At 46.9% G+C, this 27,146-nt stretch overlaps 1 protein-coding gene across 1 annotated transcript in view; it reads left to right on the top strand.

Annotated features, from left to right (window-relative positions):
* LOC147746889 (E3 ubiquitin-protein ligase HECTD3-like) overlaps positions 1-27,146 on the top strand; it is a 523,212-nt gene that overhangs the window by 279,409 nt on the left and 216,657 nt on the right. The window contains exon 11 of the mRNA XM_086952298.1: positions 3,185-3,237. Coding sequence (XP_086808424.1) covers positions 3,185-3,237 — 53 coding nt within the window. The remainder of the gene's footprint in view (positions 1-3,184; positions 3,238-27,146) is intronic.

Genomic DNA, 27,146 nt, shown 5'->3' with positions numbered 1-27,146 from the left:
ACCCCAAGAGGGCGGTGAGTTTTTATCTTGATAGATCTAAAGACTATTAAATAGATGACCAGCTCTTCGTTTGGTTTGCTGGCTGCAAGAAAGGAAGAGCGGTACATAAGAGGACTCTTTCAAGATGGATCATCCTCTGTATAAAGATCTGCTACTCTTTGGCCGGTAAGGATCCTCCAGAGGGTATAAGAGCTCACTCTACTAGAGCTAATTCTTCGAAATCTGCACTTTCAAGAGGTGTGCCAGTTGAGGACATTTGTTGAGCGGCAACTTGGGCCTCTCTCCACACTTTCGCAAAGCATTATTGCTTGGACACTGGGGTGAGGAGAGAAGGCCACTTTGCGCGCTCTGCCCTCTAGGATTTTCTGGTGTAGAAGAGTGGACACCCTCCTCCGGGAGTGGGGACTGCTGTGGGACTCTATTCACAGGATGAGGAATCTACTGGCAGATGTATCTATCAGAAGAACAAGTTACTTACCTTCGGTAACGCTTTTTCTGGTAGATACAGTATCTGCCTGTGGATTCCTCACTGACCCACCCGCCTCCCCGTTGTCCACTCTTCTATACCAGAGTTACTCTAATGTATTTACTTTATTGTCAAGGAATTGTTTATTTCAAATGTTTTATTGCATTTGCTTGATATTTGTACTGCGTATACTGTGTATATGTCTACTGTCATTGGTCCGTCCGTGTGCCTCAAAGGCACGGAAAAAAGGGCGGAACTGATGTCATCACGCCGGCATGGGCTTATTGTAGTGTCGGTGACGTCAGTGGAGTCGCGTGCGATGCCGTGCCTCTATGACGTCATCCACCTTCACGTCGCTGCGAAGCTACAAAAGAATTTCCGAATGTTGCTGACGCAAGGGGATAATAGATTGTGCCTGCCTTCCACAATGCTGGCTCCTCCCCCTGAGGAGCGGCTGATGTCTCTGCCCTGCACACTGAAAGAAGAAGAAGGAATCCTGTCAACAGAGTGCCCCAGGACTGTACTTGCCTTCCACAATGCTGGCTCCACCTCCTGTGTCGGCGTCTGATGTGCATGCCCTGCACTGTGAAAGGAAAGGAGAAGTCTGGTAAACAGAGTGCTTCAGAACTGGTTTGGACTGGGAAAGGCCCCTCTCCCCTCAGAGAACAAAGGATTTCTGGGTATAAATATTAGGACCCTGATTCCATGAAATTAGATCACTTTTGGATTACAAAAAGAAACCTTTACTGAGGAGAGGAACCTGAAGCAACTGAGGAGAGACTATTCCCAAGCTGAAGTGCTGCTTGGGGGATTGGCCTGCAGTGGTTGCCTTACTGCCAAAGGAAGGAGAAAAGAACTTTATAACTTTGCTTTCAACTTGTGAAGGATCTCGAAGGGCTTGGAAAAGAGCTTGCCTCCTGTTGACGTCTCAGGGACAACAGACTTTTCCCCCAGCTCCACAGAGTTCTTTTGGAAGTGCATGCTGCTGTTTTGGGCCTTCTGAGGAACTGCGTGTCGCAAGGAGCTGGAAGCACGACTCAACGAGAAGAAGTGTGTTGCCCTCGCTGTGCCTGCCGTCGAAAGGAAGGTGTCGCCGCTGGAAATGTCACACTGCATCGGAGAGAAGCGTGCCGCAACAAAGAGAAAGCGTGTCGCTGTCGTTGCTGCTGCCATCGCAACTCCGAAGCAGGAGGGTGTCGCTGCTGTGGTTGTCGCACTGCACAGCATCAGGAGAAGACTCTCACAACGAGGTCGGAGCGTGTCGCCGTTGCTGTGCATGCCGTCGCAACTCCGGAGAAGGAGATTGTCGCCGCTGGAACTGTCGCACTGCACTGCATCGATCAAGATCACCTCACATCCCCGAAAAGCACGCCGCTGTCGGAGCTGCTGCCTTCGCATCGTGGATGTCGCCGCTGTAGTTGTCGCATCGAGCCGAAGTTTCACGCATCGTTGGAGAAGAGCGTCGCCGCTGGAGCTTCTGCCGTTTATCTTGGATGTCGCTGCTGTAGTCCACGCATCAGACCTGGAAATTCTCGCATCCCCGAGAAGCGCGCTGCATCTGGAAGATCTTCACGTCTTTATTTATTTGTCTACTTATTTTTGAAATAAAACCTGTGTGGTGTCCATTTGTAGTGTTGTCACTGGGTTACTGTATGTGGTCACAACTGCTTAACTTACCACGCCTCTGAAATAAGCCTTGACTGCTCACGCCACGCAACCTAGAGGGTGAGCAGGGGTTATTTTAGGTGTGTAATCCCCTTTCCCTGACTAGAGGAGAGGGTTCCTATTTGTCACAAGTACCTACCTGTGCCAGCCAGAGACCCCCAAATCTAACAATGACCAGCTCTTTGTTGGCTACCTGGGTGTCAAAAAAGGCCGGCCGAGCACAAACGGACCATCTCTTGGTGGGTCATTCTCTGCATCAAAGCCTGTTACTAGTTGGCCAAGAAGGAGCCTCCTGTGGGGCTGCGTGCCCATTTCACCAGGGCAACGGCAGCCTTGGGACGCGGCGTTCCCCTGCAGGACATTTGTCGCTGCATACGTTTACCAAGCATTACTGCTTTGACAGTCAAGCCCAGAGAGACTGCTTCATTGGCCGTTCTGTTCTCTGCGACTTTCTGGTTTAATCTTGTTCGCAGACCCACCACCGGGGTTGGTATTGCTGGGGTATCTATTCTAAGGTAAGGAATCTATCAGATGCACAAGTTAATACTTGTGTAATGATAAGTGTATCTGTAAGACACATTAGTTAGTGATAGATTCCTTACCGCCCCTCCCATTCTCCCCATTCTGCAAACTGATTACTAGGGTTAAAGTCATCCCTTTCAGGGCCCTAGTTTCAATGCACCAGTGGTCAGTATCTTGCATGGCTCAGCGTTCCTGGTGCGGAAAGTCATGTACAGAACTGACGTCAGCGCGGATTGGTGGCGCCTAAGTAGTCTCCGTGACGTCATCTCGGCGCATACGACCAAGTGACGGACGCAGAGCCGCAGGACGCCACCTACTGACCCGCAGGGGTACTGCTAGCCAAACTTTCCGGATCCAGTAGACGCCTGGGGATATTCTAAGTTAAGGAAACTATCACTAACTAATGTCTCTTACAGATATATCGTTACACAAGTAGTAACTTGTGCGTCTTCCTCTTTCTCATATGCCAAAGCCTTGGTGTCGATACTGCCTGTTGTGCTCTTTAACCAAAAGGTCCTCTTTATTTCCCAGGTATATGAAGGTTTGAAACCATCTGATAAGAATGAGAAGCTGCTGGATTACAGGTACAAATTGCACAAAATTGTTTATTTTAGTTAAAAAAAACTATCACTATACAAATACAAATAAATACATGTTAAAATGATATTACTCCATTTTTATTAAAACGTTAATAAATATTGGTATAACACAACAATAGCATGGATTTGTAAAATAGAATATTATAAGATATATTCAGTACATGATTACAGGGACTTTTCAGTTTTCACTAGATTATTCATATGGGGTATGCATCTGTTGTAGCAAACAGGATTCAACGGTTCTAAATATCGTCATCCTGCTACAATTTTATCCTCCAATCAGTGTCATACAGTCTTGTAACTTGTGGTGTTAAATACTACTTGCACGCCTGTATTACTGCTCTATCATGAGATTGTAAAAATTTCACAAGTTTACAATTTAGCTGTAGAATCCAAGCTTCTCATGATGACTGTTCTGCACATGCGGATCTCTCGCTCAATAAATAAATACTTTAAATGTAATCGACGCACATTGTGCATTTGGTTTTTATATTCCCCGAAATGAACAAAGTCCTCATCTGGAGCATCACATAGTCTGCACTTTTTTGTTCCATTGTATCACCAAAGTGGTTTGTCTCACAGAGACAGCAGATCACCTAGGCGCATGGCCAATAGTTGTTTCTTGAAGTGCACCGGATAGGTTAGCTGAAGGTAAGTTTCAGGTTGCAGTGTGGCATACGTTTGGATTGTCTTCCATACATGTGCTCGTCACGAAAAAATACTTTTATCATCTACTAGCGAGCAAATTTTTGCCACTTTGTTCATGGCTTGGCAAAACGTGGGATGCGACAAGTTCAAGTCCCACAGATCACCTGCATTAGTTAATTGTAAAGATGAAAACAAGTCTTTATTGTAAGTTGAATTATCATCGTTGACCAAGGCGTCCCATAACGCGTTGACTAGAATACTAGATTGATTGTTTTGTATTTTTGGCATGGTTTTAATGAACTGGTACCTTCTTGCTATGTTTTGCTGTGTTAGTCCAAATTCCAAACAAATTTGGGCTGGGGAAGCATTATCAGGCAGATGAAATACCTGCTTATATGTTTTGGTTTGTAATCTGTCTAACATTTTAGCATCCCTACCATGCATCACCATACTTGCATAGGTTAGAGAAGGAAGCAATTTTGCTTCAATTGCAGAAAGCACTGGTTGGTCGGCGGGACGGTCTAGTTTTTTTGCTAGCAAGCTGAATGCGTGTATTAAGGCATTGTTCTTCCTAACTATATGCTGCTGTTGGATTGAAAATTTGAGTTTTTATTAAAATTAAAACCAAAATACTATAGGTACTACTTCTTCTATGGTTAGATTATCCAGCTTGCTCTTTAAAAAAGCACCGGGATTCTTACTAATAAGCATAGCTTTTGTTTTGGCAATGTTTATTTCTAATTTGTTGAGTTTTGTATACATCGCTGTTTCTTTGATCAATCTTTGGAGTCCGATTTCTGTATGACTCAGCAGCTCAATGTCATCAGCATATGCTAGATGGAATATCGTCAGTGGACCGTAACTTGGTGCCTGGGCGTTAACAAGATCCAGGATAGAAGTCAAATCTGCCATAAATAAATTAAACAGATATGGAGCTAGCACAGACCCTTGCTTAAGCCCCCTAGCGGTTGGTATTTTCCTTGATAGTTTGGTCCCATCTCCTACCTTGATTTGAATCCAATTTTCTGTATATAAAGATACAATTGCTCTTAACATTTTTTCTTGTATACCCCATTGTCTTAATTTGGCCCAAAGGAGTGGACGATCCACCTGATCGAAAGCAGCCTTCAAATCTATAAAACAGAATTGTAATTTCTTCTTTAGGCGTTTGCTTTTTTCCGCAATTACTGTTACTGTTAACATGTTAATTGAAGTACCATACCCTTTCCGGAAACCTGTTTGTTGGGGTGGAATGAAATGAATTTGTACTTGTATAGCGCACTTATATCCTGAGGCGTCTTGGCGTTGTACGCATACCGCTGTGGAACCTTTCCTGGCTTTTCTCTATGAAATGTCCACTCCTGGGCACCCCCAAGGTGAAGCCAGGCATCCCAGCGCTGCTTGGGCCGTTGTGGAGATTAAGCAAGCTATTGCCCAGAGTTGCAGAGTGGGACCCATGATTAGAACTGGATTCAAGCAAGCCGGGCTGAAGACGGCTGGAATGCCAGAAACCGGTCCTCAGAAGCTTATTTCCGGTCCAGGGTAGACATGGTTTGGCAGTTCGGGCTGGACTGTTCCCATGAGGCACAGGGTCAGACTGATTTTCATATGGCCATGTCTGAACTGGGGTGGCAGAGTGGGCTAAAGAACGGTGATGGATTGGACCCAGATCTTTTGACTGGGTGTGAGTGTTTGATTGATTCAGATGCTCTGTCCATCACCACCCCCATTTGTACCGCTTTTGGCCGCCATAAGTGTGGCAGGGTATACTCAGACGTGAGGCCCTTGCTCACTTTGCCACTGGATTCAAGCAAGCCGGGCTGAAGACGGCTGGAATGCCAGAAACCGGTCCTCGGAAGCTTGTTTCCGGTCCAGGGAAGACATGGCTTGGCAGTTCGGGCTGGACTGTTCCCATGAGGCACAGGGTCAGACTGATTTGCATATGGCCATGTCTGAACTGGGGTGGCACAGTGGGCTAAAGAACGGTGATGGATTGGACCCAGATCTTTTGACTGGGTGTGAGTGTTTGATTGATTCAGATGCTCCGTCCATCACCACCCCCTTTTGTACAGCCATGATTAGAATAGGCACAGAGGCGAGAATTATCAGGTCCGAGGAAATTGAGCCCAAGATACGGCGAGGCGGGAATTGAACCCTGGTCCTGGGCCAGACCTCTGCATCAGGGTCTGCCGCTCTAACCATTGAGCCACACTTCTCCAAATCAGATTCTTAACATTTGACCACTCTATTAGATCTTCCAGTATTATCGATGCATAGTATTTTGCTTCTGTGTCAATGAGAGCTATTAATCTGTAATTGGATGGTTTTGTTTTATCTCCACCCTTAAAGATGGGGTTTATTAGGGATCCTCTCCAACCGTCTGGAATCATACCTGTCTTTTCCACCTCTTTAAATAATAGCATTATGGGATTGGCCCAATATTTTGGGTGCGATTAAAATACGGCTTGTTGTTATTGTTATTGTTATAGTCAGCTTATATAGTGCCGAATCACCTGCAGGTCTCAGGGCGCTTTGGAACTGTCAGACACAACAACCTAGACGATAGCACAACGGTTGGGGAGCTAGACCTGATTTACCGCTACTCTAAATAAGATGGTTTTAAGGGATTTTCTGAAGCGGAGCAGGTTTCCTTCTTTACGTAAGGCTTCGGGTAGTTCATTCCAGATCTTTGGCAGCAAGGTCGAGAAAGATCTCCCACCTTTTGTTGCTAATCTAAATCGGGGGCATACCAATAATTGGGCCTCCGAGGATCTCAGGTTTCTTTCAGGTCGGTAGATCTCTAGTTTTTTCTTAATGTAGGCTGGGGCTTGTCCATAGATGGCCTTGTGGGCTATGCAGAGGCTTTTGAATATGGATCTCTGAGTTACTGGCAGCCAGTGGAGGCTCTGCAGCAATGGGGATGCACGTGATCTTCTTGAAAGTTTAAAAATAAGTTGTGCTGCATCGTTTAATACCACTTGCAGTCGGTTCGTTAGTACCTTTGGTAGACCTAGGTAAAGTGTGTTTCCGTAGTCCAGCCTTGACAGTACGGTGGCCGAAATTACAGTACGGAGCATGGACTGGGAAAGAAGCGGCACTAGTTTGCGCAGTTGTCTTATGAGCCCATTGCAAGTTCCCACCACTGCAGAAACCTGGCTCACCATTGAAAGAGCACTATCTACCTTAATGCCCAGGCTTTTTACCGTGTTGACAGGGTTGGGGGTGGGGCCAAGTTCCTGGGGCCAGTATATGTCGCTCCAGGGGGAGCAGGTATGTGACACTATTAGCACTTCGGTTTTCTCCGGGTTGATCTTCAGGATGTTCCTGGACATCCAGTTGACAGTATACCTAAGTACTTTCTGCGCCTGTAGCTGGGCCTGTGCAGTGTCATCTATGCTCAATAGCAGTTGGGTGTCATCAGCGTAGTTGAACACGCGACAACCCATCTCTGCCAAGGCGCTTATAAGTGGTTGTAGGTAGAGGTTGAACAGGAGGGGTGATAGGGCAGAGCCCTGTGGTACCCCACATGTGAGTTCCCCCACTCCTGACACCCCATCTCCCAGCTGGATCCTCTGCGTTCTCCCGGACAAGAATGATTCTAGCCAGAGGTAAGCTGAATCCCGAAACCCCAGTCCTGTCAGCCTTTCCAGGAGTAGGGTATGGCTGACGGTATCAAACGCCGCTGACAGGTCTAAAAGTATCAAGGCGCTTGGATGTTTCCCGTTAGCCATACCTCTGAGGTCGTCCAGTACTGAGAGCATAACCAGCTCAGTACTGTGGTGAGCACGGAACCCCGCTTGCATTTCGTGAAGCAGCTGGTTAGATTCCAGGAAAACCGATAGGGATTTCAGGACGTGCTGCTCCAGGACTTTAGACAGGAATGGCAGCTGGGATATCGGTCGGTAGTTCTTTAGCACTTTGGGGTCTGACCCCACTTTCTTTATGAGTGGCCTAACACGGGCTTCTTTGAAGCTAGCTGGTAGTTGCCCCATGTCCAGGGATTTGTTTAATAGGGACAGGATGTGATCTTCTAAAATGGGGCGGGCTAAGCGAAACACGCTTGGAGGGCAAGGGTCTGCTGGGGAGCCTGACTTAATTTTCCTCATCAGGAGCTCCAGGTCTAGTGGTTCAATCAGCGGAAAACTAGACATAAACATCCCTACTGGGGTTTTGACTTGTTGTGGATCTGTTAGATCAGTGGCAGTATTTTTTATTTCTTTCAAAATGATGTCTACTTTCTCTAAAAAATATGTCAGGAAAGCATGGCAACTAATTGTGTTGTCCGTGTGTTGTGTTCTCTTGCTAAGTTCCGTGAGAATTTTGAAGGTCTCTTTCTGGACATTTTCTGCTCTATTGATACGTGTTTCATAGAATAACGCTTTGGATTCCTGTATATGTCTTTTGTAAATGCGAAGGGATTTCTTGTATTGGTCCCGGGATTCTTCGTCTTTTTTATTCCTCCAGTTTCTCTCGTTGATACGTAGCTCTCTCCTATAGTCTCTCAGGGCAGGTGTAAACCAGGGGGCTCTTTTCCCATCACCATTTTTTATTTGAACTTTTACTGGTGCAATCTGGTCGATACCATTCGGTCCGGGAGCACTGTCACTTCTTCCTGATTTAATAATTTTTTCACCTCTGGTAAGCGTACATGATGTATCATCTAGAGTGGGTACGTGCACCTGATATGATGATAGTTCCGTGATTTACTTAATTTTGTTATTTTTGTTTATTTGAAACTGATCTTCGTCAATAACAAGTTTTTTGAGTACACGGCCCAAGCTTCTTCTGTAACATTTGATTATACTATTACTTTGTGAGTCTTATTTAAACCATTTATTGTTTTCCAAAATGCTTTGGCATTTGATTGTTTGCAATTATAAACCAGCTTTGCCCAAAACTTATCCGTTGTTTTTTTTTCTTGCCAAACATGTTTCTTTAATTCCTTCTTGAGTAATTTCAGCTTGCCCCAATCGTCTGAATTGTTACCTTGTTTCTTTACCTTACTTATTTATCTTCTCACTTCTTGCTTTAGCACCTTAATTTTCGGTGCTGGTGTATCAGTGTGAACTTTGGTCCGTCTCGTTGTTGATTTTGATTTCTGTTTCGTTACTTCAATCACAAATTTGGTCCAAGTGTTTGATATGGTGGGAGATGACGCCATACTATCCTCCAGTATTGCTTTGGCTTTGCCTCCGAGGTCAGGAAGTCGATTGGTTGACCAATTCACTCGTTTGTATGTGGTTACTTACTTCCATCATCAATTGTTGTAACGGATTGGAATCTGTCCAAATGAATGTTTATTACTATTTGCTGAATTGAATGATCACTTTCCGTAGTGCACTCAATTTTAAACATACTTAATTGTTGAATTACTGGCAAGGAAAGAATAGTATAGTCAACGACAGACCCTGAAGTTGGTCCATAATGTAATAAGCTTGGTGGACTATCATCCAGCGTTCTCCCGTTGATTACTCTCATACCTGGTGGTGACTAATTCCTTACCCACTTTATTGGGCTTCCTCCATGGATGGGCAGTTTGATGATGTACCGATCAAATTTCATTTTCTGCTATTAACTGGTCTTCTTCATCTGGGGTAAAAATAAGATGGGTATTGAAGTCTCCTGTCATGACTATTACCCAAGTTGGAGTATTGTGTCTTACTTCAGTTATTTCATAAATTAACATTTTGAATATTATTAATTTTTCTTGAACGTTTGGATGAGTGTATATATTAAACAAGATTAGTGAAGTTATCCAGTGATTAGTACCAAAATTCAGTCTTATTATTTTTATGTTATTTGAGGTTGTCAACATTTGTTCAGATTCTACCTTAATATTGTTTGATATGTAAACCGAAAGACCGCCCTTTGGCCTTCCGTAGAGGTTCGTTTTTACAGCGTCCAGCTGATGTAATGTAAATCCTGGTAATTGAATTGGACATGTCAGCCAGGTTTCTTGTAGTGCTATGATATCATATAGAGCCCAGATTTCCATTAGAATCCTATCAGTAAGCTTTGTTATTGCACCTGCAATATTCCAGGAAAGTATATTTAATTTATCAACTTGCAGGGCACGTGTTGATTCAGTAACTGGTCATTGGCTATGTACGTTTTTTGGTATTAACGGTGACCGATACCTATGGTTACGCCTGCTTTCGGTTGGTGTTACAGGTATTTTATTACACTTACAGAGTGCATGAATAACTGGTAAATAAATAGTCATAGCACTAAAAGAGATGCTGGAAGGGTTAGAAGTAACTGGGAGCTGAAATTATATTTCCAGGAAAATAAAATGAATTTAGCATTTCTTGCTCTCAACGGGAATAGAAAACACCCAGTTTGTTTCCTATTAGAGAAAGGATCTTCTCAGTGTGAGACCTTTTATGACCAGGCGATAGGAACAGAGTGCGATGACGGGCTGGAGAGATCTTCATGCTGTTGGTGGGAGAGTGATTGTGATGTGGAATGATCCTGAAGAAGACCTAAAACCTGCAGCTTGTGTCACTGCTGGGGGATGAACATGGTACCCAGGAGCTGGTACTCGGATTGATAGAAAGTTGTCTATAGTTATATTTTATTGGTTGGTTTAGTTTTATTTTGAATTTAAACCAGACGCTGGTACTCTGATTGATACTATTTTGCGTAGTAAAACACTGAACATGTCCATGCAGTGTTTTTTAAGAACCCGCTCTTGCTGTCAGTGAGACCCATGACCTCCATTGCCACTGTTTTCCAACTTTTATACTTGGAAATGTGTATGTGAGAACACCATGGTGTGATGTGTTTTCCAGGGCTGAGGGTCCCAATTTGTGCATTACAGGGAGCCCACTGATTGCGATTGACAGCCATGGTGAGATACGTGTTGGGTTTTGGCATGAAATCAGCTGGTCATGCAAATTATAAATATGTGCATTAGCCTCGCTGTGCTGGATTTGTTAATGCATTACAAGAGGTGCTTCAGATCAGGATGAATCCTGAAACTATTTCTGATCTGTGCTGAGAATTGATACTAGTCTAGCAGGAGATGAAACAGTTCAGAATCAAATAGCAAAGGCTAAGCTATGCTAGGTGAATCCTCAGCAATGACCAAGTAGGAGGTATAAAATCCGGCAAATCAATCAATCAGGATTTATAAAGCACAGCTAATCACCTGATAGGGTATCCAGGCTCTTGCAGGCCCCGGAGGCTTATTCCAGCAGCCAGGTCTTGAAGGCCATTCGGAATTTTTGAAGGAGCTGAGGTTCGTGGGGAGGCTGTCCCAGGTCTTTGCTGCGATGTGGGAGGAGCATCCTCCTTTTCTGCTTCAGGTGATGCAGGTAGTATGGGCAAGTGAGAGGGAGGCAGAGCCTAGTCTTCTCGACTTTTCCTGGAACTTGAGGCGGTGGTTAATGTAGGAGGGCCCTTGCTTGGGTAGAGCTTCGTGTGCGTGGGTCAGAAGCTTGAATTGGTATCTCTTCTGTACGGGGAGTCAGTAGAGTTTCCTGAGGTGGGGAGTGATGTAGGTTCGTCGGGAAAGGCCATTGATGAGTCTGGCTGCGGCGTTCTGTATGGTCTGTAGAAGGTGTGCAGCGATTCCTACATAGTGGGTATTGCCGTAGTCTAGTCGGCTGGTGGTGAGGGCTTGTGTCACGGTGTGTCTTGTGTGTAGTGATAGCCACTTAAAGATCTTACGTAGCATGCGCAGAGTGAGGACTAATGAACACTTATTGAGCCCCACTGGCATGGACATTGGCATACGAGTGTGAACAAAGACCAGCATTGAAAAGTATTGACATACTATACAGCAAACTGATATTGGAAGAACAGGAAGTAATATAAGAAATGAAGAACACTAGAGGAGCAGTGTCAGTTGGTGGCAGTGGAAGAGCTAGAGCAGTCACTGAGCCTTTATGGTTCTTCGGCTGTAGATCTCCGCGTTTTGATTAGTTTAGGATGTGGCCAGCAGTACTCAGTACGGGGTACATGAGCCTGTATCTTCCCCGAGAAATTATCTGGGTCTGTGGAAATCACTTTGTACAATTTTCTTCTAAAATTAATCTTTAGTCGACCCATCTCTACAGGAAGCTCATGTTCGTAGTGTCATGAAAAGTCATGTAAAGTTGGTTTAAAGCACTGTTTATAGGTGTGCCGATTAATATTGCATGAAATGTGTGACAGTTTTGTGCTTCAAAAATAGCCAATGTTTAGTTTCATAATGACATATCCGTTGAGTCTCTTTAGAATTCTAGTCAAGAACCGTATTGTTCTGAAAAATGCAAATATGCAAGGACCATATGGCTTTGGACAGAGAAGCTTAGAGTGGTGCGGGTGGGCATCGCATAGTGAAGCAATATCTTTCTTTTTTTGTTGCCGTTTCATATAGTGCGAACTAGACCTAAACGTATTGGAGCGCTATACATGAGCGCCAGTTCAATTACACAAGGACAGTTTCATTTTTGTAGAGACAGGGAGAATAAGTGATCTACCCAGAATCACAGGCAGTTGGCCCAATGCTTAGGCTCAAATCTGTTACTTACCTACGCTTACTATCCCTCCTGGGGGGGGTTCAACGGCAGGTGTTTCTTGGCATTCCTCTTTTCTTTTACCCTTGAGGAACTCCTTACCCCAGGTCTAAAGTCGACAGCTTGGCCATAACGACACATCCTCTCCCACATCACTCTTAACACACTGAGTGTCCTGAGAGAGTTACGGTGATGACTGTCAATGTAAAGATTTGATCACTCACTACGAGACTGAAGCCTGCTTTTTTACTAATATCACTATCCGAAGAGGTGACATTGAAGACTAATTGGCCAAGCAATGTATTGTGGTACATGAATAAATGTATATATATGTAGCAAACCTGATGAATATTGAGATACATTTACACTTGGTTGAAAATAGCAGCGCAGTGCCAGACTTACAAAATCACAGAGTGGACCTCTGTTGTCTCGTAACCTCACCCGGAGTGGAATGGCAACAGGGCAGAGTAGAGAAAGAGACATGCACAGCCCTTCTTGGTCGTTGGTACTGCACTCTGCCTCATATGTAGGTGACAGGATACAGGTACAACAAATGCAAGAGTTTTGGGGTTTAGGAAAACAAATCAGAGCACAGTCAATTTCGGTGGGTAAATATGAGGGCAGAATTCACTAGTCTTCATGTGATTGCATGCTATAAAGGGCTCCTAATCCCACCAGGATACAGGCATGAAACACAGGAAAGCCTGGAGTCCAAAGGTAGCATAAGTGTGGAAGAAAGCAGAGATATAAAAGACAATGAATATCATTAATGGTGGATCCTACACGCAAGGGAACCAGAATGGGAGGAAAATAGCAAAGGGGCAGGTAGACAAAACAAGGTGACAAAGGCACAGGAGCAAAAAAGCAGAGAGCAGCTTCAGAAGCATGACCTGGGAAAGTTATATTGGGCAAACTTATTTTTTGCGTTGACTCAGATTCTGGGAGCGTATTAGTCTGACCCGAAAGTCCCACCCTTTGTCTCTGATCAGCCAGTTGCCCTGGCTCATTCACTACAATATGCAGGTCTCTGGTGTTGTTATTCTAGAGGCAGTGCAGTTGTGATGTGGTATTGAGTGTGGAGTGTATTCAACTTTGTGGTGCTTTAACTGTAGCTGTAACATATGTAAGCCCATATTCCTTGCCTCATCTTCATCCCAAGAACTCACACTCGGTGGGAACACCTCGAATGTTGCGTGTAAATGTCAGAATATTTAGGCTTGCCTGCTTGCCTATTATCACAGTTGCCATTAATATTATGATACAAGAGAGGGAATACGAAGGCGCACTAAATTCATTTCTCTAGATGATACTTGTTTAATTCACACTTGTAGTTATATCTGTTATCAGTTAGTGGATATAAAGGGGGGATGGAAGAGTGATTTAAGGTGTAAGCAGTGAGGATGGACCTGTCACTTGGCCTCCTACTTGGATTTAGCCAGTATCAAAGAAATTATGGCAATTCATCTATCATTTATCTGTAGTGGTTAATCAAATCAACCACAGCTGTTCAAGTCTATTCTTACTAATCTATTAAGGAAAGAGAATTAGTGTATTTATGGTGGAAGATGTTCTTGTTGTTATTAACTAATCTAATATTCACAAATTATATTTTCGGTGCATACATCATGTGTATAATGTGTTATAGTTGCTATTTATATTCTATTATATCATATTATATTATTCTAAAAATAGACAAATGGTTGGGAATCTGAATATATGCATATATGTGGAATATTTCATCTTCAGTTTGTCATGTTTTGCCAGTTTTTTTCCAATTGTTTAATGTTTACTGCATCTATTATAGATTTCTTACTATTAGAGAGTAGGATGAAATTTGGAGGTTAATATCTGAATGTACTTTCTGCAGTGTAATAGCAAGACAAACAATTTTTCTGTCATTAACAAAAGCAAAAATGAAGGAATCACTACTTCACAACACACATTTTATTTCATTTGAGGCACAGAAATTAAAAAGATTATGGGTAGACGAAGAAGTTCAAACTAGCTTGAGTTCAGCTTTAGAGATCGGAGTATTCTTTTTAGAAAAATAATGAATGTGAAAACTAAGAGAGTGATAAAGGATGGTGGGTATATGAGAAGTTGGCCTGATATGTAGTGCTCACTATTCTAGTGATCACTGTGTCTCATTCCAAACGACCCTTATTGATGATTGGTTGTAAGTCAACCTTTATAGACCAGCTATCCTAGTAGCATGGACAATAGCAGTCTTTAGGCTAAACTCTAGAGGGCGTGTTAAGCCAGCTGGTATACCATCACATATACCCCTTGAACACCAAGTGAAAGGTCACCACACAAGTTGTTATGAAAATAAAAGGATATTTATTTAGAACACAACAGCCCTGGACTCTTTATGAGGACAGGGCGCTAAGCACAATACAAAGCTCTTAAAGAAATACTGAAAGTCGCACAATTTACACAAATGCCCGAGGGGCACGGAAAACCATATACTACAAAAGTGGAATGCGAAATTACTAGCAGGTAAGTACTACTCTCAAAGACTTTAGAAACGCTAGGCCTACAATGCTGAACTCTTGGAATAGAAGCAGGAGGCCTAGGGAAGTCGTGTGCAGAGTGGGAACTCTCACGCGTAATGCGGGACAAAGTCTATGGTTGCTAGAAATTACAAAGTTAGTGTGCTCGGGCGAACCCCGACTAGGTAGGTCAAAAACGAAAGTGGATCTAGACACTTAGAGAGTGGGTCTACGCTGGAGCACCGTGGTACTCGGTTTACCTAGCCCAGGGGCTGCGGCTGCATAGGGTTCAAGTGTCGTCGGGTTTCTTCGTTGACGAACCAGGAGCCTGAAGTGGAAGTTGCTGGCAGGCGACCAGTGAAGATGTTCCGGGCCGATCCAAGGACTGGATCAGCTGAAGAGGGTACCTGTAAGCAGAGGGGACCAAGTTCTGAATCACTAGCCAGTGATTAGATGGGCACCAGGATGGCACCGGATGAAGTCACCTCGACCAGGTGAGTGGGCGACGCTGGACTCTGCAGTCTCTCGGACAAGGAGGCGTTGTCGGCGACCAGGATGGAGGTGCGAGCTGTCCCACGAAGGTATCTGCTGTCGGCGATGCTGGACCCAGGATTGGGGCAACAAATCTTGGCAAACGCAAGCCCACGCGGTGGACTCAAAATGGCGTCTGGAGTGGACCAGGAGGGTCCGGGGTGTTCCTCTGTTGGAGGGGAGCAAGGGCCAGTCTGGAGCAACCAGACCAGCGAAAGAAGTGTCGTCGTTCGTCGTCAAGAGGGCTACAAGCCAGCAGGCAAGTGGCCGTACAACGCGGTGAGCAGCAAAGAGCAGAAGGACCCCACGCAGATCTCGTGGATGCTGGGGGGCTGGACTTCGGTGCTGGAGCTGCTCAGGGTTAGGGCTTCTCAAACCCCAAAGCACTCACTCGAGGATCCCTCGGCGGTCGTGCTGGATAAGCGTAGTGCAGTTCTGAAGATGGCCGGTCCCTCGAGGTCTCGTCACACCCACGGATCTCAGCTGGGCTGATGATGTAGGTAGAGGTCAGAGGTGCCAGGGAAGCCGGGTCTCGTCGTGCTGGACGGTCTGGTTCCGGAGGAAGGACGTGCAGCAAACCGCAGTGTTCTTAGTTGGTGCCTGCAGATGCAGGGTGACTACTCCTTAGTCACAAAGGAGAAATCTTAGGAAGAAGTCTTGAGTTCCTTTCGTAGAAAGTAGTTTCAGGATTCAAAGATGATCTAGTTTGGAAGGGTCCCCGCTCCCACCTTTATACTAAAGAAAGGGGCTGGTACGGGACTAGGTCCTGCCCATGGGTGGGACCAGGAAGGGGGGTGGTTACACCCCTCTCCCATGACGGACTTTCCCTAGCTCAGGGGCTGGTGTGCCCCAGGAACTGGTTCAAACTGACAGATGCACAGTGAGCACCGGGGTGCCACTTGCAGTCACCTTCCTATTCAGCCCTGCCTACCTAGGATACACAAAACCCTGTCTGGGATGGTGCTAGCACCGCCCCTGACAGGAAACCATTTGTCCAAGCTCCCCTCGCTGGAAGGACTCCCAGCTGCAGGGGGTCAGACTTGTGTCTGTGGTGGCAGCATCCATTTTATGATGCTGAGGCTCGAGTTAACTTTAACCGGGGTTCACAGTTACATACATGTTGTGTCCCTCTAGAAGGGTGGAATGCTAACCCCGTCGCCAGAATTGGCGAGGGGTTAGTATTCCAATTCGTATGACACCTTACTCGACATGTTTTGATAAAGCGATACCAAAGATAGCAAATAATCGCGAGGATTATAATGCACTTAAGAGTATATGGTACGCGTTATCATAGAACAGCTATTAGGACTTGGTTCCGCAAGCTGCAGACGGGCTCAGCTCATGCCAGAGCACCATCTCACATAATTCCAAGCACTCTGCCTTCAGGATTGTTAAGGCCTGCCATAGGAGTGACTGATAGGAATACATGCGTCCATTTTAGGGTTAGATATAGGTATACTATATCTACAACAAAGGGTGATTACACCACTTTGACCCAGCTGTCGTGCAGCCAGTTGTGTCAGATTTAGGTGGCCAGCCAGGGGTGGCATAATACATGCTGCAGCCCCTGGTAGACCCTGGGTACACCTATGCCCTGAGTTACAGGGTCTGATAAGGTGGCCCAGTACCAATTGGTATATGCACCTACGGTACACGTGTCAATTTAGTGAGAGAACAGCAAGGCTGTGGGGCTGATTAGCAGGCCCACAGCCAGAGAAGTCGTAAACCAGTGAAGCAAAAAGCAAAAATCTGGGGTGATCATAGGATTGCAGACCCTACTCTCCTACAGGGTATATGGACAAAATATTGAGTAAAAAAATATCGAATCACGGGGGCGTAGCTTGGCAAGCCAGCATGGCGGACGTGTGCTAAGTAGGCTCCGTCCAACCCTTACTATTATCCTACATTGATTCTGCTCCTCCAGCTGCGATACCCTCCACCCGGCTGTCCCTGAGGTGTGGAGACTTGGCAACGCTGACCTGCACCATATCCTGCGGCGGCGGTGTGATAGCGGCTGGCCCTGAGACCTGGAGGCAGCTCTGGGACCGCTGCCTCGAGTGCAGCCCTGCCGGCCGTTTCAGGTGGGGGCGGAGCTGTAGTGGCCGGTCTGATCCTTCCAGCGGCACTGTGCGGGATATCCATCTCCCCGCCAGAGCCAGTAGTCAGTTGTGTGCTGGTGTCCTCGCCGAGCACCCCACCCGCCCCCACTTGATCGGCGGTCAAATCGGACCGCATGGAGTGGGAGTGTGGGAGACCCGGGAGATGCCTGAGGTGGATGCCGCCATCTTGTGCTGCCCGGCCTCAGAGTTCCGGGCTCCCTGGCGGCACTGTGGCTTCCGCCCTGTGATTTGGTGTCCGGCCCGGGGGCGTCTGGAACTATAGGGGACTGGCGGTGTTGTGTGTTTCGGCGCCCACCCTGCATGACGCATCGCTTGGATTGCTGCCTGGCACTGTTGGCACCGTAAGGACAGCGGCCTGGCGTGCCACCCCTCCCCCCGGTGCTCCCTGTGGATCTGGGGTTGCGGCGGCTGCTCCGCCATTCTTTGAGTGCGGTGCGGGACCCTACCTACCTACTGCGATCTCTTCATCATTCCCGGCCTATCACATGACTGCTCCTCCCCAATCGGCGGTCAGTTCGGGCCGCGAGGGACGCTTGCGGGACGCTTGGTGAGTCGCTGCCTTCCCCGTTGTGCCCTGGTGTCGTTTCCGGGTGGTTGCTTCTCCCCTAGTGGACTTGGGCCTTGCCGGGGAGTTTGGGGGTCTGAGACTTCCTTTGGACCGGTCCCCTGTGTGATTCTCCATGAGCTTCTCCAGCCCCCCTCCCCCCACCCCCCCACCTCCCCAGGCCTGTGCGGGGGTTCGGCTGTGTTTTCGGGCTGCGTGGGGGTGTTGAATGGTGACCGCAGCCGGCAGAGTACTCTGCCCCCCCGGGGCGCTTCCTGGTGGGCCTGTGTCAGTTTGAGGGGCTCCCCGTGTGCCTGCAGTCGGCGGCCCTTGTACTGAGGTCCTACTATATTGGGCCTGTACTGTGCGCCTGGGCGTCCGGGGGCCCCCCTCGTCCTCTCACACATTGTTGGGTGCTGAAATTTGGTACCCCTGTCTCCAACCCGCCTTGGAGGCCGGCCGGACTACGTGGGTGCCCTCTTAAGTGTGGACGGGTCGCTTGCGTGTCCGGTGGTGGCCCTGTGGTGTGTATCCAGGGCCCCGTCCGTGCAGTGGTTGGATCGAGCCGCGTGTGACGCTGCCTGACATCTTTGCCACCCTGGGTCACCTATACTGACCTGCCGGCAGGGGTCGGGTGCGCCAGCATCTGACCATTTGGTAGTGGAGTCACGAAAGACTACCTGGTCTGCCATGACAAGCGACAGAACCGGAGGGGCTCGTCCAAGCAGAGCACATTGGATCCATTTGCAGGCCCTGGGCCCCCCGCAGCAGCATCGGGTGGGGCCCAGGGAGATGTTTCGGACAATGCTGCCCTCTAAGCGGCCATCACACAGTCCAGGGACGCTCTTGATGCCAAAATTGGGGCGGTGGGTTCTGACGTTATGCTGTTGCGCCAGGACCTGCAGAATGCAGTGGCACGTATCACTAAGACTGAAGCAAGAATCTCAGGGGTGGAGGATGTGGTTACTACCTTACAACAATGAGTGACATCCTTGGAGAGCACCCAGCGGGGCCTGGCGTTGAGGGTGGAGGATGCTGAGGGCGGGCGCGACGCAACAATCTCCTCTTCGTTGGCTTTCTGGATGGGTGTGAGTCTGGAGATATGGTGAGGTTCCTTACCCAGTGGCTAGAGAGTTAGCTACCCCCGGACTCCCTATCCAAGTGCTTTGTGGTTGAGCGTGCCCACATGGCCCTGATATAGAAGCCCCCTCCGGGAGCTCGCCCGAGGCCAGTGATTGCAAAATTGCTTAATTATCACGACCGGGAAAGCTATCCTGAAACATGCCAGGGCCAAAGAACCCTTGCTGTATAACAATGCCCGCATCCTGATATTCACTGACTACACTAAACTGGTCCAACAACAGCGGCAGCCATTTCTAGCAGCCCAGGACCGCCTGCGAGAACTCAAACTCCCAATTGAGCTGCTTTACCCGGCCCGGCAGCAGGTCCTTTATCGTTCTTGCACGCACCTTTTTGACTCCCAGGAGGAGGTGTTCCAGTGGACGGACGAGATAGTGCGGCTGCTCCCTCACTCGCCACCCGCGAGAGACTCTGACTCTGTCCAAATCCAGTGATGCCCCGTCACGAGTAGGTTGTGCCTCAGAACAGGCAGTGCCAACTGATTAATTAACATCTGTGATAACACACTTAAAGTCCTCAGGAAGTTTAGAATTGGCCAGAGGAGCCCGAATAAGCCGGTATTTCTGTTGGATATTTCTAGACAGGGATAGGGGCCTGAGGACGATGGGCTGGAAGTTGGGCATCCATTGGCGGGTGAGGGGTGGTACCTCCTGTTGGGGTCCACCTGCTCTGCTCGCCGCAACAGATACTTCGCTGGTATTGAGGTATAGGGTCGGGTAGGGGGTTGGTTGGGTTGTTTAGGGGAATTGTTGTTGTTTTTAAATCGCACTGTTCAATTACATGTCGGAGCCTGCTGTGCTGCCTGTATTGGGCCACCAGTGTTCTCCATATTCATGAAGCCCTTACATGGCTGCCACATTGGGTAGACCACTAGATTCTTTTGGGTCCCTACGCATACTGAGCTGTAACATCAGAAGGGCGTTGGACAAGATTAAGCGGGGAGCAATCCTTAAGCAAGCAACGCGCTGGCACTGATATTTTAATGTTGCAGGAGACGCACCTCATGGGGACGAAGGCACTGTGTTTACAACGCTTTGGATACATACAAGTGTTTCACTCGGGCTTTGTGCGGGGGTCCCGAGGAGTCGTAGTCCTGACACACCGACAGGTCCCTTATAATCACACTAAGACGTTGGGCGACAGACAGGGCAGATACCTTTTCCTACAGGGCACGGTGAGGGGTGAGTCAGTGATACAGGTTCTCTTCCAGGGGATCCTCATCAATAGTCATAAGCATTAGAATATTCCTGCCCATGCGCGGGACCCCGGAAACACTATATTATATGTGCCCCATGTTAGGGATTAGCCGGCTTTTCCTCCTTACTTTCCATCTTTGTGCATGGTTACTCCGGTGTCCTCTTTCTGTTTCCACCTTTGTTTGGTAGCCTCCGCCCCTTTTTTCCCTCCTTTCCATAACTGGGTGCCAGCGCCTCTTCTCGGTGCTTGGTTTCTTACCTGGTTGGAGTTCTACTTCCAGAACGAGTTGAGGGGATTTGGCTTTAATCCCGTTGGGTGTGTTCTTCCGAGCACGGAGTTGAGACGCTGGAAGCAGTGCCGCGCAGAACGAGGCTTCGTTCTGCTTCCCGGATGCGATACGCATCGGACGCCTTCCCGCTTGCTGCTCTCCACTGGAGAGTTACGTGGTGCTTCGGTTCCTAGGAGTACCGGAGAGAATTGGGACATTTATATTTTGGTTTTTTTGTATTCGCCCTTGATCTAGTGGGATTTACTGCGGTGCCGATTTCCGGGGTTTTGAGTACCCGATTCACATCGTTATGTGAATACTTGGACTTTTTCTCGAAGCAGTTAGCTTCTGGCGTTTATCTAGGAACGCGCTTTAGTTTGTGGCCACAAGTAGGTTATATGTTATGCAATTACAGCGATTTTTGCTGGTAATAACTTTTCAAGGGGTTTTTTATGTCAGGATTATGACTTTTTCCCCCTTATAAACGAAACGCTGGCAACTGGGAGTTTATCTATAGTTACCTGTTGGACTTCCCTCCACACGTCTCCCATTGGAAGATTCATCTATGTCACACAAGTAAGGAGGGGAAATGGGTTGTGTTGGGCAGTGTTAAGGGTGAATGGAGGGGGATTCAGGTGAGAGGACACTGAGATATTGAGTGACATTCTGTTCCTTTCTTTGCTTCTTCTCTTGTTTTGCTGCAGGTTAGAAGACCTATCCACGTGTGCCAGAAAAGGGTCTGCCTAGCTGTGACATAGAAAGAGCCTGGGCGTTTCTCTTTCTTTGTTTTGTTTTTCCTACCTTCTCCCTTTGTTCAGTCCGCGGCCACGCTGTGATATAAAGGGCGTGTTACGTTCCGAAGAGGGGTAGAGGATTGGGGCCATCCTCGCTTCCGTGGTGTGGGTCCAGTTGGGGAGAAATCCAACAGAAAACCAAGCCCACGAACTTTACACCACCCGAGCGAGAATGGATGAGGAAGGGAATGTTCTGGAGGAGAGGGCCCCTACAATGCAAGAACTGATGGGGGCTGTTAATGCCCTCCAGATCAAAGTACAGGAGTTACAACAGGAGAATCAAGGGCTACGACAGGAAATGAGTGCAGGAAAGGCTAAAGATCCAGTTTGGGGAATGGGTAAACCCTCTGTAGTCCAGCCTGCTACTTTCCATTTTGACCGAGTACAAGTGCTAGTAATCCCCCTTTAACTTTGAACGTTACTACCCCTACCCCTGTTCCGTTGGCAGTTCCAGAGAGGTTTACAGGAGATTCCAGTAAATACAGTGTGTTTATGAATCAGTGTCATTTACACTTTATGTGTCGTCCTGCTTCGTTCTCAAATGACTCCTCCAAAGTGGCGTTTGTTATTTCGTATTTGGCGGGAACTGCTGCCTCTTGGGCGGTACCTTTGGTGGACAATGATGACCCTGTTATGTATAACTATGGAGCATTTAAAGAACTGATGCGTTGTCTTTTTGCGAAATATGCTTTTATGCAAGCCAGTGATGCTGAGTTGTTAAAATTGAGACAGGGGAAACAGGATTTACTGACCTATGTGTCCGCGTTTAATCGTTTAGTATCCGAGACCCGTTGGCCAGCTGATAAGAGAACCTCCTTGTTCTATCAAGGGTTGTCAGAAGACTTGAAAGATATTGTTTCACAGGTGGTGAATCCTCCTGAGGACTGTGTTGAATTCATCGATCTAGTAGTGAAATTGAACGACAGACTACTGGAAAGGAGGGGTGAGAAAAACCGCTTTCAGGTGTCACGTGTAGTTCCTGCTAGAAGCGAAGCTAAGAGTACCGGAGAGGGCCGAACAACTCCAGAACCTATGGAAATAGGTGGAGTAAGGGGTCCCCTCTCCGTAGAAGAGAAGAGTAGAAGACGATCTCAGAATTTGTGTCTTTATTGTGGGCAAGGAGGTCATTATGCCCGAGATTGTTCTGTAAAACCCTCTTCTGTGTCTTCAAAAAAGGTGGTAGCATGTGTGCAGCCACCCGAGGATTTGGTAGTAGACAAACTTAATCCATCATACCAGATTTCTGGTATAGTCAAGAGAGTCCCTAAACATTTCATGATCACCGTATGTTTGGTTATATCTAACAGCCATAGGGCTCCGGTATCGGCATTATTGGACTCTGGTGCCACAGGTAATTTCATGGATATCAAGTTAGCAGAGCAATTAAAGGTGCCCTGGATAATGAAAGACCAACCTGAACCTGTGAGGGCCATAGATGGAACCGAGTTGTCTTCTGGTACAATAACTAAACAGACAGAACCCTTGTGTATGAAATGTGATAACGGACATTCCGAATACCTTGGGTTTGATTTAATTGATGCTCCTTCTTTTGGAATTGTGTTGGGGGTACCGTGGTTGCAATCATACAATCCCAGGATTGATTGGTTTCGAAGAACTGTGACTCTTGATTCAGTCTATTGTTTGAAAAGCTGTTATAAGGTCGCCACGGATTGGGTTACTCCTTTAACTTGTGCAGTAGGTGATGGGTTAAGGTGTGACGTACAGAAGATACCAGAGGCATATATAGAGTTTGCCGAGGTGTTCGACAAAGGACGAGCGAGGGACTTGCCTCCCCATCGTTCGTTCGATTGTAGAATTGATTTGGCTCCTGGGGCTACACTGCCATGTTGTCGCATCTATGCCTTGTCTGGACCAGAAGAACAGCATTTGAAGGAGTACATAGACGAGATGTTGGCTAAGGGGTTTATTCGTCCTTCTTCCTCTCCTGCTTCCTCTGCTATCTTTTTCATCCCCAAACGTGAAGGCAGCCTCCGCGCTTGTGTAGACTATAGGGCGCTCAATAAGGGTACTATTAAGAAAAAGTATCCTCTTCCCTTGATACCTGTGTTGCTCGATCAACTGAAGCATGCAACGGTTTTTACGAAATTGGATCTCCGAGGGGCATACCATCTCATACGAGTCCGTGAAGGCGATGGGTGGAAAACTGCCTTCCGGACTAAGTTCGGTCTGTATGAGTATTGTGTTATGCCCTTCGGATTTTGTAATGCTCCGGCTGCTTTTCAGTTCTTCATCAACAAAGTACTAAGGGAATATTTGGATTTGAGCGTGATCGTCTATATAGACGATATTTTGATATTCTCCAGTACGGTGACTGAACATGAAACACACGTTCGCCAAGTCTTACAAACTTTGAAAGATCATCAGTTATTCGTGAGACCAGAGAAATGCAGTTTCCATACAGATAGAGTAGAGTTTTTGGGTTTCCTTGTATCTGCTGAGGGCATTAGAATGGATCCACGTAAGATCGAGGCCATAACCTCTTGGCCATCGCCTAAATGTGTAAAGGAGGTGCAGGTGTTGCTTGGATTCGCTAATTTCTATCGGCGGTTTATCTCCCATTTTTCGGGGATTGTTGCCCCCATGACTGTTTTGTTGAGAAAGGGAGTTCCTTTTGTGTGGTCATATTTGGCGCAAATGTCGTTAGATCAATTGATTGAACGGTTCACCTCAGCTCCTGTTCTTGTCCATCCTGACCCTGCGCTACCCTTTTTTGTTGAAGCGGATGCTTCTTTGGGTGCAGTGGGGGGAGTTTTGTCTCCGCGAGATGTGGAAACTGGATTTATGCATCCTATAGCTTTCTTTTCAAAGACATTGTTACCTGCTGAAAGAAACTATACGGTAGCAGAACGTGAATTGTTGGCAATCAAGCTATCCTTTGAGGGGTGGAGACATCACTTGTGGGGGGCTCGAAATTCCATTACCATCTTTACGGACCACAAGAATCTCGAATTCTTCAGGTCCGCTCGGGCCTTGACCCCTAGACAGATGAGGTGGGTTTCATTCTTCAATGAATATGATTTCATCATTACCTACAGGCCGGCCTCACAGCAATTGAAATCAGATGCCTTGTCTAGAATACATGTGAAACAGAACGAGTGGGGGACTGACAAAGACATGGGGTCTTTCATTTCACCAGAAAAGATTGTGGGCAGTATTTCTTTGGACGGCTTTTTGACTACAGTGAAAGACAAGTTGAGAAGTATAGATCTGACTCCTTGGGAATCCCAGCCTTTCTTTTCCATGAGAGACGGATTGTTGTATCGCGAAACACAGTTGTTCATTCCTCCTGCTTTAAGAGAAACAGTGTTGAAATGGTGTCATTCATCGGCTTTAGTAGGTCATCCCGGAATAAATAAAACCAGAGAATTCTGTTTACGTTGGTTTTGGTGGGAGTCATTGACACATGACGTTCAACAGTTTGTGGCGTCCTGCCCCGTATGTGCTGTGAGTAAGCCATCTCATTCCAGTCCGTCTGGCCTGTTACAACCTTTACCTGTACCCCATGCGCCATGGCATACGATCAGTATGGACTTTGTTACCGATTTACCGGTAGAGTCAGGTTGTACGGTGATTTTTGTTGTGGTTGATTCCTTCACAAAAATGGCCCACTTCATCCCCTTACCTAAACTGCCTACCGCTAAGGAAATGGCTTTAATCTTTGTGTCATCTATAGTGAGACTGCACGGTTTACCATCTGCCATTGTTTCCGATAGGGGGGCTCAGTTTGTGTCCCGTTTCTGGACTGAGTTATGTGAGGCTTTACAAATGAAAATCTGCCTGTCTTCTGCCTATCATCCTCAGTCCGATGGTCAGACTGAGAGGATCAACCAAACGATGGAACAGTATCTACGGTGTTTATTGACTTCTTTGACTTGTAATTGGGTGTTAGCCCTTCCTCTTGCGGAATTCGCATATAACAACAGCGTTCATTCCGCTGTGGGTATGTCCCCCTTTTACTGTTCTATGGGGTTTCATCCCAAGGCCATCCCTATTCAACCTTCGGGTCTCGTGCCTGCGGTTGATTCCTTAGGAATAGCATTGGGCAGGATTTGGGGCATAGCTCAGGAACATCTGATAAAGGCAAAGGAGGACATGAAACGGCAGGCTGATAAACACAGGGTACCTTCCCCCTCTTATGTAGTTGGTGATCGTGTTTGGTTGTCAACAAAGAACTTGAGACTGGAAGGCTCTAGGAAATTGCAACCAAGATATGTGGGTCCTTTTTCTATAGCACGAGTGATAAATCCTGTGGCTATGAAGTTGGAGTTGCCTGATGAATATCGCATTCATCCAGTGTTTCACACTTCATTGCTGAAACCATACAAAGACACCAATCAGACCTTGCCCCCTCCCCCTTCAGTGATGGTTAAGGGAGAAGAAGAATACGAGGTTAATGCTATCCTTGATGCAAGGAGGAGACAGGGGAGGTTGATGTACTTAATTGATTGGAAAGGGTACCCTCCTGAGGAACGATCCTGGGAACCAGCTACAGGGGTGCATGCTCCTCGTTTAATCAGATTGTTCCATCTCCGACTCCCGACTAAACCCCGTCCTGTTGGGAGGCCTTTGAGGGGAGGTACTGTTAGGGATTAGCCGGCTTTTCCTCCTTACTTTCCATCTTTGTGCATGGTTACTCCGGTGACCTCTTTCTGTTTCCACCTTTGTTTGGTAGCCTCCGCCCCTTTTTTCCCTCCTTTCCATAACTGGGTGCCAGCGCCTCTACTCGGTGCTTGGTTTCTTACCTGGTTAGAGTTCTACTTCCACAACGAGTTGAGGGGATTTGGCTTTAATCCCGTTGGGTGTGTTCTTCCGAGCACGGAGTTGAGATGCTGGAAGCAGTGCCGCGCAGAACGAGGCTTCGTTCTGCTTCCCGGATGCGATACGCATCGGACGCCTTCCCGCTTGCTGCTCTCCACTGGAGAATTACGTGGCGCTTCGGTTCCTAGGAGTACCGGAGAGAATTGGGACATTTATATTTTGGTTTTTTTGTATTCGCCCTTGATCTAGTGGGATTTACGGCGGTGCCGATTTCCGGGTTCTTGAGTACCCGATTCACATCGTTATGTGAATTCTTGGACTTTTTCTCGAAGCAGTTAGCTTCTGGCGTTTATCTAGGAACGCGCTTTAGTTTGTGGCCACAAGTAGGTTATATGTTATGCAATTACAGCGATTTTTGCTGGTAATAACTTTTGAAGGGGTGTTTATGTCAGGATTATGACTTTTTCCCCCTTATAAACGAAACGCTGGCAACTGGGAGTTTATCTATAGTTACCTGTTGGACTTCCCTCCACACGTCTCCCATTGGAAGATTCATCTATGTCACACAAGTAAGGAGGGGAAATGGGTTGTGTTGGGCAGTGTTAAGGGTGAATGGAGAGGGATTCAGGTGAGAGGACACTGAGATATTGAGTGACATTCTGTTCCTTTCTTTGCTTCTTCTCTTGTTTTGCTGCAGGTTAGAAGACCTATCCACATGTGCCAGAAAAGGGTCTACCTAGCGGTGACATAGAAAGAGCCTGGTCGTTTCTCTTTCTTTGTTTTGTTTTTCCTACCTTCTCCCTTTGTTCGGTCCGCGGCCACGCTGTGATATAAAGGGCGTGTTGCGTTCCGAAAGGGGTAGAGGATTGGGGCCATCCTC

The sequence above is a fragment of the Lissotriton vulgaris genome, chromosome 1_1 (genome assembly GCF_964263255.1).
Source record: "Lissotriton vulgaris chromosome 1_1, aLisVul1.2, whole genome shotgun sequence".
In the NCBI taxonomy this organism is placed as follows: domain Eukaryota; kingdom Metazoa; phylum Chordata; class Amphibia; order Caudata; family Salamandridae; genus Lissotriton; species Lissotriton vulgaris.
The sequence above is the reverse complement of the archived record's forward strand: the minus strand, read 5'-3'. Positions and strand labels throughout refer to the sequence as shown.